General features: G+C 43.5%; 1 protein-coding gene across 1 annotated transcript in view; it reads right to left on the minus strand.

Moving 5' to 3' along the window:
* Positions 1-207: 207 nt before the first annotated feature.
* nomo (nodal modulator) overlaps positions 208-10388 on the minus strand; it is a 97928-nt gene continuing 87747 nt past the window's right edge. Inside the window, exons 38-47 of the mRNA XM_063208060.1 lie at positions 9646-9772; positions 8739-8852; positions 7788-7915; positions 7230-7371; positions 6784-6867; positions 5948-6058; positions 5055-5156; positions 4091-4210; positions 3099-3191; positions 208-1236 (exon numbers count right to left, since the gene is read on the minus strand). Coding sequence (XP_063064130.1) covers positions 1102-1236; positions 3099-3191; positions 4091-4210; positions 5055-5156; positions 5948-6058; positions 6784-6867; positions 7230-7371; positions 7788-7915; positions 8739-8852; positions 9646-9772 — 1156 coding nt within the window. The 3' untranslated portion in view covers positions 208-1101. The remainder of the gene's footprint in view (positions 1237-3098; positions 3192-4090; positions 4211-5054; positions 5157-5947; positions 6059-6783; positions 6868-7229; positions 7372-7787; positions 7916-8738; positions 8853-9645; positions 9773-10388) is intronic.

Here is a 10388-nt window from a genome sequence, read left to right on the forward strand (position 1 = left end):
ACACTTACAGGTACAATTCATTTCAGACACTCAGACACACACAACACCCATTTCTCTCTCACACGCACACACCCACACGCACACCCACACCCACACCCACACCCACACGCACGCTCACACGCACACACACACACACGACATGTTCACATTATATCATCTGCCACTATGTCATCAGGAACCATATATATACATGTATATATATATATAAATTGGTTTCACATCAACATCCACTTTTAAATAATAAAACAAGCTGTGGGAATAGCTGGCCAGAATGGAGAAACCGAGAAATCTCAAAAAAACCAGCCTATTTCTGTTTCTGATGCGTGAAGACCACCTCATTGAAGAAGTGAAGTCTTTTTTTCTACCCAGAATCCATGTGAGAATGTTCAGTCCTTGCAAGAGATGATAATCTAACAGTTCAAAAGTGTCTTTCATTTTCTTTTCCTCTGCTGACTAAATTGTACTAAGTTGTCCTTGATCAAGACGATAAAAAGGTCTCTTTGAAACGCACTTGGCCTCAAGCAAGCAAGCAGCAGCATATTCACACACACACTCACACACCAGTCTTCTTTACACACTTTTTTCCTTTTCCACTCTAGTTTTTTCATCTGAATGGTCGATAGATAAGACTGTAAGTTGAGTCTTTAAAAAGGGTAAAAGAGAGCGAGTGTGGTCAAACACACACACGCACGCACGCCCTGCAGTCTGGTAAAGTTGGTAAAGAGCTGGTAAGAGAACTGAGGGGTGAAACTGACCGGACCGGGTGTTGATGTTGGTAATGGCGATAGTGGTATCCAAAAGGTGTACAGAACGTGTAAAAAGAAAACCCTGCCACAAATTTGATCCAACCAGCTTTGAATCACTCCATACTTGAGGTCACCTGTGATGGAAGGGGACTGTGGCAGGCCTTTTTGACTCCTGAAGCAGATCTTTGACACCTATTTGATGGGTTGATGGCAGGTGGTTTGGAGGTGGAGGAGAGAAGGGGTCTTGTGACCCTCTTGGCCTGGGGAGGGGGGGGTCATGGACACCGACAGAGTTGGGTGTTGGTTGAAGTGGTATTGATGGTGGCAGGTGGTAGTTTGGGGGGGGGGTGGGGGATCACGTACGGCGCATCTTTGGCCTCTTGGCCAGGCGCTTGGCTTCGTCCATGGCGAGGCTGTCCCCGCCACTGGGCTGGCTCAGGGACCGCACGCCCTGCACACGGCTCACCAGCTGCAGCAGTAGGGGGATCACCTGGAGGGAGAGAGAGGGGTGGGGGTGGTGGAAGAGATGGTTTGATTGATTGATTGTTTACATTTATTGCCATTTCAGCAGCTATGGCTATATCATGGGCAATACAGATAGAGATTTTTTTTTTTTACATCACATTTAAAAAAAGAAACACAACTGTATAAATTAAGAGACTAAATACGCTTCTTAACATCAATACATTCCAAAAAATTCAAAACCTTTAAAGGTGGGACCTTATTAAAAATATCAAAAACAGTATCTTTCTTGAAAAACTGCTGCCTTTTCATTCTCAGTGCAGAGCAAGTTAAAATATGCTTAATAGAAAGAGGGCTACAACAAAAATCATAAAGAGGGGGTTGGAAGAGATGGAGATTTAGATATGAAGAGTTTATTTGCAAAATGGTGCATAGCTTTTGTAGAAGCGGTTTTGGGTGAGCGGTTTTGGGTGAGCGGTTAGGGCGTCAGACTTGCATCCCAGAGGTTGCCGGTTCGACTCCCGACCCGCCAGGTTGGTGGGGGGAGTAATCAACCAGTGCTCTCCCCCATCCTCCTCCATGACTGAGGTACCCTGAGCATGGTACCGTCCCACCGCACTGCTCCCCATGGGGCGCCACTGAGGGCTGCCCCCTTGCACGGGTGAGGCATAAATGCAATTTCGTTGTGTGCAGTGTGCAGTGTTCACTTGTGTGCTGTGGAGTGCTGTGTCACAATGACAATGGGAGTTGGAGTTTCCCAATGGGCTTTCACTTCACTTTCACTTTCGCTTTCACTTTCACTTAGAACGTTGGGGAAATTGACATTCTTGTATTGGGCGTTCCATTGCATTGCATTGCAAAATGCATTTTACATAGACATGCATTTTGAATGTTGAAAAAGTCTGTTCTCAAAATATTTGAATGGCAAGAATTCACACATAGGTGATGGGACCTCTGAACAGTCATTTTCAAAAATGGTGGATACACCGTTTCGCAAATAAACTCTTAATATTTTGGACAGTAGTTCTTAAGTGCACTATGTAATATTTTTAGTTGTTCATTTCAAGAATTAATGTTGCCCATTCATAAATGTTACCTTTTTCACAAATATTTACTACTGCCGTCAAATTCTAAGCATTCATTATGAATGGGGAAATTGCACTTTTCATACAAGAAAAGGTGGCTCATCTCCATCTCCGCCATTTTGAATCTCATGACATTTTTAGTCCTCCCACCCCCCCAACCCAAACTTCTACACGTATACGGACTAAATATTGATGAAAGTGATTAATTATAATGACTCTTGCTCGAAACAATGACTTAATATTTGGTTCATTTTAATTTGGCTCATTACAATGTTGGCAAGTGTGACGGAGGTCTTCTTGCACCTGTTCGTCCCCCTCGGGGCGCGAACCTGTGACCTCGTCAACTTTATCAGTTCGGAAATGGGAGGCACAGTACAATACCGCTGGACTGAAGGACCAGTCCCCTAGCCCAAAGGCATCGACACTGCATGACGCTTTCGGGAGGGAGGTTTACTAACGTTCCACGCCAACTCTGCTAGTTAGCCTCCGTTACACAAGCACAACATTTTGGTCACAACCAGGCATTACCCAGGTGGAGGAGGTGGGAGGGAGACATTCATAAATTTAAGAGACAGTTATGAATTATCGAGCCTGTGAATATTATTTGGGACAAGCTTACCCAGGACAAAGTCATCTGACAGCAGCCCAAACACATACTGTGTAATGAGGACCTAATTCTGCCCCCCCCCTGTCTTTCAGGGCCCGGGACAGCTGACCCGTTTGTCAACCCCCCCTGTCGGCTTCCTTGGGAACAAGTACAGTATATTGTGAGTTGGTGGAGCCATTTTGAATATGATTAACGTACCCTTTCATGGTTGTAGGCAGCCAGCAACAGCAGCAGTGTGAGGGGGAGGGCGATGTAGGATCCCTGGGCTACATCTTGGTCTGGAACCTTCCTCTGCAAAAGACAAAAAACAAAACGATGTCAAGAGGTAAAACAACTTCACCAGGATGATTCAGATAACTCTTAAAATATTCTACTCATATACTGAAGCTCTGCAGTACACTGTGAAAAGGTGAAACTCAAAATAACCCTAAAAATTATTCTAAATCGGAGGACAAAAAAAGTCACCGTCTATATTCACTTTTGGGACAGTGCATGACTCAGCCTGCATAATACAGTAAAACTGTATACATTTGACCTGATGGTAGGGCTGAACGATTTTAAGAAAAAAATGAAATTGCGATTTCTCTGACAGATATTTCCATTTCGATTTCCACCACGATTTTTTCCCTTTCTTCAAATCAAGTTTCAGTGCACGGGACTCTGTTCTCATGCCCCACAACAGTCACTCTGGTTCAAGTGACGGATTGGTAGCTGACACAGAGCCGTTCTATCAGAGCCATCTGTTGTTTTCTACACCATACAGCAGGGGCAATAGGCAGAGCATACATGAGAGCAAAATTTTGACAAAGCAAAACATGGATCAGTTTAGGAGCACGGTATTTCGGTCTTTGACAGTACACTGCGAAAAGGCAATAGTCGTTGCACACTTCTGTTCTGAGTGTGTCGACAATCAAAGCAATCTACTAGAACTACTGAATGACAGTACTTCACCAAGAGGGAGGAGGGGGAAGGAGAGCGAGAGAGAGAGAGAGAGAGAGCGAGAGAGAGCGAGAGAGAGAGAGAGAGTAAAAGAGAGAGAGAGAGAGAGCGAGAGAGAGCGAGAGAGAGAGAGAGAGTAAAAGAGAGAGAGAGTAAAAGAGAGAGAGAGTAAAAGAGAGAGAGAGTGTGCGAGAGAGAACGACGTCTGTCAAGGCCGGTGAGGCCTGGCTGGTGATAAGGAGCTTACTTACGGTGGGGTTGAAGTTGAGGGTGACGTGCTTGTGGTACCCCGAGGCAGTGAAGGACACCTGGGGGAGGGTGTAGTCGAACTGGGAGCGGGAGAGCGAGGTGTCCAGCATCAGCACGTAGCTCTGCAGAGGAGGAGGAGGAAGAGGAAGAGGAAGAGGAAGAGGAAGAGGAGGAGGAGAAGGAGGAAGAGGAGGAGGAGGAGAAGGAGAAGGAGGAGGAGGAGGAGGAGAAGGAGGAGGAGAAGGAGAAGGAGAAGGAGAAGGAGGAGGAGAAGGAGGAGGAGGAGGAGGAGAAGGAGGAGGAGGAGGAGGAAGAGGAAGAGGAAGAGGAAGAGGAGGAGGAGAAGGAGGAAGAGGAGGAGGAGGAGAAGGAACATGAGAGTCAAAGATTAGGGTAGAAGAGAAAATAAGATTTTCATTGGCCTTGCTTACATGGGACATTTCATCCCGAATTAACTCCATTTAATTCCTGATAAAACTTAATTCCTGCTGTGAAAATATCACGAAACACTTTACTATTCAAAATAAAATAAAAGTGCAATGTAAACTGGACTGAACTGTTTAATTCTGAATTAAAACAATCATGTAAACATAGCATGTGTCAAAGATATATGAAGAACAGAAAATACATGATATAAATGAGTGTTTGTGAACTTTGAGAATTAAGTGCGTGCATGAACAGTTTCAGTTCGGCCCGCGACGTCATTCCAGATTTTACTTTTGGTCGTCGTTGAATTTGAGTTTGACACCACTGCTCGAGACAGCATGAGTCATACTGCCTTACAGTACAGTACAGTAGAGTTCAGTTCAGTTCAGGGGTGCATTTTGCAAAAGTGTAGTTGCTAACTACGTTAGCTACTTTGTTGGTTGCAATGCAATTTCCCATTGGCAATTACCCAAGGTGCTAACTGCTAACAACTACGCGTTCGAGAAATGCACTCCAGTTCAGTACAGTGCAGTGCAATACCTCTCCGTCTCTCTTCAAGGGGGTGAAGTGGAAGAAGAAGGCCTGTCCCAGAGATACACTCTGCACCGGGTTATCCAGATTATCATTCTTATACAGCTTCACCTGGTATACGAAAAGACACATATTACTAACAGAACACAAAACAATGCTGTTCAAAAAATGTTCATGTCATCCCCCATACTTGTAAATAGAATACAATGACAATCAAGGGAAATGCGAGCAAAAAAAGGCACACGCCTGTACACGCAACATGTTTTAACATGCATCTCAAACAATTGAATAACTTCATACCAGTGCTGCTAAAATTAAATAATGTAGTTTACCGTATTAATGTAGTTTATTGCAAAAATGTAGTGAAGATATTATGCACTTGGGCATGTTTTGCGTTTTGATCATATGCAACACAGTGGCCTTGTCATTTAGTCCTACAGGCAGTCGTTCAATAACAAAACTCTTAAAGGTGTACTGTGTAATATTTTTAGTAGCTTGTTCCCCGAATTCAAGCTGCCCATTCACAAATGTTACCCTTTTCATGAAAACTTCACACCACCATCAAATTGGAAGTATTCATTATGACTGGGAAAATTGCAATTTTCATCGATGAAAAATCGATCTTTTCCGTGTCAGCCATTTAGAATTCCCAGAAATAGACATTTATAGCTGCAAAACTTTCTTTACTTTGGTCATACTAGTAAATATTAGTTCATTACTTAGTAAATATTCATAAAAAAGATCAAAGTTGAAAATAGGCGGCAGAATGAGCAGCATAGTTGCAATACCTATTCTGGCCACCATCATGCACAGTGCACCTTTAAAGCCTTGAGACAGTACAGAAGTAGGAAAATGCAGAAAAACGAAACGTTTGCTTTACAGCCTCGCTGTAGGATACTTACCCATAGAGAGGAGAGGTGCTCGGGTGGGGTGATGATGTTTCCACTGAGATCAAACTGGTTGATCTGGCGGAAGGCGATGATGTTCACTCCCTCGACATCACTGCTGGCAACCTGACAAACGACAACAACAAACAAGAATAAGCAAAAGTTCAGTAAATTTAGACATAGGGGGTTACACTTATGCCTTTTTTCCACTGCCAGTTTTCTGGTAGGCCTACAGGCCGACAAAGCGTGACTTGGCTGCCACTTTTTGCTTTTCGAATAGGCACGACACAGCTCGATCGTAAAGCAAAAAGTGGCGGCCAAGTCGCGCTGTGTCGAGCTGTAGGCCTACCAGAAAACCGGCAGTGGAAAAGAGGCATAAGAACATGGTTAAGTGATGCACCAGGCTTACAGGAAGTGGTAAACCTGCTAATAGATATCCCCACAGGCATCATTTAGTGAAAATAATGAGGACTCCAGGCCCTTCTATTAGATGATTTACCTCTACCACAAGGTTAACCTAACCTGATTTACTACTTAACCAGCTTCTAGTATACACACCAGATCACTGATAGGGAAACATCCCTCATTCTATGACCGCATGTTTAAAATGACCGGCTAAAAGCATCATGACGTTTTGTACTCTCTCACCATCTCGAACCCACAATGCATTGTTTAAAGGCCCAGTGAGTATTTTTTAGATAGTTTCCGAATGATATGCTGCCCATTCACTAATGTGATCTTTTTCATGAATGAATGGGCAAATAAATAAAGAAACTAGATAAATAAATGGGTAAACAAATGAGTAAGTAGGACTCTTCATTGGATGTCAGATCACGACTCTTGGGACTCACCTCGATGGGTCGGTGCTGGGGCAGTGCTCGCTCGATGTGGTTGTTGCCCTCCTCCCTCAGTCGGACCAGGTACTTGCAACCAGGCTGCAACAGGACACGGCATTTAAGACAAATGATTACATATTATTATTATTACTATTATTATTATTATTATTATGCACTATAAGCCATCTTTCACAATGTCATATGACATTACAAAAGAGATTATCTGAAACCCATGTTAACTTAAATTTACTTTAGGTACAGCGCATGTACAAAAATGTTACATGTGGTTACATACACTATGAAACAGTCACAGGGACCAAAAATATGGTGTAAACAAAACAATGTGAGAAGAATGGCTATGAGCGCTGTGACAAAACAAGGTGATTGCTTTTGTCACTGATCACACACGCCAAAGTGAATTAGATTGCAATAAACAGACACTATTGCATCCCATAACTCACCAGCAGGCCGCGGAGCCTGAAGCGTCCGTCGTCGTCGGTGACGGTGTCCTCGCTGTAGATGCTGCACTCCGCCTGGCCCACCGCCTCCACCGCCACGCCTGGCTCAGCGTCGCCACTCAGGGACTGCACCGCACCATAGCAGCTACACAGAGACACAAACCAAGGAAAGCGTAAACCAGTGGATGTCAATCTTTTTTGAACCAACGCCCCCCTTGACCTCATCATAAGGCTACCAATGCCCACTTGCTGTTCAAAGCCGGTTGATACATTCCATTTTGTTCAAGAGTCTCAGAGACTGCACCGCGCAATTGCAGCTACACAGGGACGAAGGAACGTGCAAAGCAGACTGAATAGCTCACACTCTAGATCAGATGTGGCTCTCAACCCCCTTGACCTCATCATAAGCCTCCCAAAGCCCCCTTGCTGGTTGAAGCCGGTCAGTAGTCAGTGGCACAGGTGTTTGACCAGACAGAAGATAACTGAAAGGAAAGGAAGGTCCGCAACACTGTTCCATGCTCCCACACAAAGTTTAATGGCCCAATAGTCCTGCTTTCGTACCTGTATGCGGTCTTGAAGCCGGTGATTGGGATCTGCAGGTTCTGGCCCTCATCAATGGTGATCATCTGGGACGCCGGCTCAAAGCGGAACTCCTTCATCATAGGCTTGAAGTAGTACTGACCCGGACTCTGAGGAGAGAAGAGGAGAGGAGAGGAGAGGAGAGGAGAGGAGAGGAGAGGAGAGGAGAGGAAAGAAGAGAGCATCGATGGGTTGGCTTAACTGACATTTTTGTTGGCTTAACTGACAACGAACATGGCATTTTTCACTGGTTTCTCTAAGTAACCAACATAAATGATAGTCATCATATTTTTCAAGTCATCAGCCATTAGAGCACAAATCAAATGTTTTTGAATTTAATTTTTTTTTAATTTGCATCATAGTTTGGAACGCAATGTTGTACTGTACTTGTCTTGTCAAATGTCCTATCTTATATGTTTAGATTAACTGCATATTGGAGACTGGTCAAACGTAATGTCAATCTTCTGTGTTAATCCTGTTACTTACATTTTTGACAATAAAGTACACTTTGAATTTGACTTTTGACTACAGCGCGAGTGTGCATGTAAAAGAAACACTTAAAAAAAAAAAAAAAAAAAATGGTGGGGAAAAAAAAACCCAGATTTTTTTTAAACTAGCAACAGTCAGCCATTGGTAGATTGCAAACGGTAAGAAACGCATAATCCACAAAATATGGGAATGATAAGAACAGGAATGTGTAAATAATATAGATGGGTTTTCTTTTTTGTTTTCCCCTGGCTGCGTGACCCTGGCTGTGCACAACTCAACCTCTGATTGTTGGAAACCGCTGTCGGTCAAAAAATTAGCTCACGTGGTTGGCTGCCAGTATCTTGCCCCTCCTCACAACACAAGGTTTATAAACCAAAAAAAAAAAAAACATGTATGGAAGTCCAAACTGTGAAGTGTGGTGAGAGATGCAGTGTAGTATGTTACCAGGTTGTTGAAGGTGAGGAGGCCAGTGTCCTGGGTGAGGAGGTTGGAGCGGAAGTTTCCTCCGCTGAGGGACAGCAGCACCCCAGACAAGGCCGTGCCATCCTCCGCCTTGATCTGGGGAGAGAGAGAGAGAGAGAGAGAGAGAGAGAGAGAGAGAGAGAGAGAGAGAGAGAGATGGGGGAAGAAAAACAGTGGTGAACATGTGAAACCACACAAACGGTCCGTACACGTCTGAACCTTATCATGGTGACTAACAATTAAACATTTTGGGTTTGATCGTTTTGAAACCAGATAGCCTTCAAGCAAGAGACTGTGCCACACGGTTTCTCAATATCAAGTGTTCTGGCCTTGCTAGGACGTGAAACACCAAGTGATTGGCTACTCCCCGGAGTCCACCAAAGAGTATCAATTCACTATACTAGGCATTTCATTTCCTAGCAAGGCTAGAACACTTGACATTGAGAAACCGTGTAACAGTTGTGGCACAGACTCTTGCTTGAAGGCTATCTGGTTTCAAAACGATCAAACCCAAAATGTTTAATTGTTAGTCACCATGATGCGGTTCAGACGTGTACGGATATTTTTGAAAACATATTGCTTTTGACCTCTTGTTTACACGTAAACAGAGTTTTAGAATGTGCATTTTAAAACTGTGGTTTAAAAAATATCCCATATACGGGCTAAAACGCACATGTCACAATGGAGTTCTTATTTATTTTTACGTCATGTATACAGTTTTAAAAAAAAATATCTGCCAGAACGAAGGCCTTGAAGGTAAGACCATGTTTTACCACCACTTTTGACAGAAAATGTAAGAAATGTCAAAATTCAACTTCAACACTCAATATCAAAATGTAACTTTTTCCTTCGACTGTAAACACTTGGAGTATAGGATGGTAATGTGTACCTCGAAGGTGACGCCGGCCAGGGCGAAGGCCTTGAAGTCTCCTGGGGTACCCTCCACTGGGGTGAGGACGAAGCCCTCCTTATTGGCACTGATGTCATACTCCTGGTCACTATGCAGGGGGCCCACACTGTGGATGGAGCACAACACATGGGTTGAATAGCCAGTTAGGTGAAGTCAGGACAAGCGGCATGGTCTATTGAGTTGTCTATTGACTTCTTAAAGGGACACAGTGTGAGATTTTTAGTTGTTTATTTCCAGAATTCATGCTGCCCATTCACTAATGTTACCTTTTTCATGAATACTTACCACCACCACCATCAAATTCTAAGTATTCATTATGACTGGGAAAATTGCACTTTTCATACATGAAAAGGGGGATCTTCTCCATGGTCTGCCATTTTGAATTTCCAACAATAGCCCTTTTTAGCTGCAAAAATGACTCTACTTGGACCATACTAGAAAATATTTGTTTATTACTTAGAAAACTTTCATGTAAAGATCAAATTTGGCAATTGGCAGCCCAGTTTCAGAGCAGCATAGTTGCAGTACCCTTTTTGACCAGTGCCCTTTTTGACCATTTCCTGCACAGTGTCCCTTTAATGTATAACGATCCTTAATTCCCCCGGGGATCACTAAAGTTACTCTACAGTACTCTGATGTATACTGCAAGTATGCAACATATACTCTACATTGCATGGTTGCAGTATATATGAATCACAAGTACTAAAAATACACTGATGTCA

This window comes from Engraulis encrasicolus, chromosome 1 (assembly GCF_034702125.1).
Source record: "Engraulis encrasicolus isolate BLACKSEA-1 chromosome 1, IST_EnEncr_1.0, whole genome shotgun sequence".
In the NCBI taxonomy this organism is placed as follows: Eukaryota; Metazoa; Chordata; class Actinopteri; order Clupeiformes; family Engraulidae; genus Engraulis; species Engraulis encrasicolus.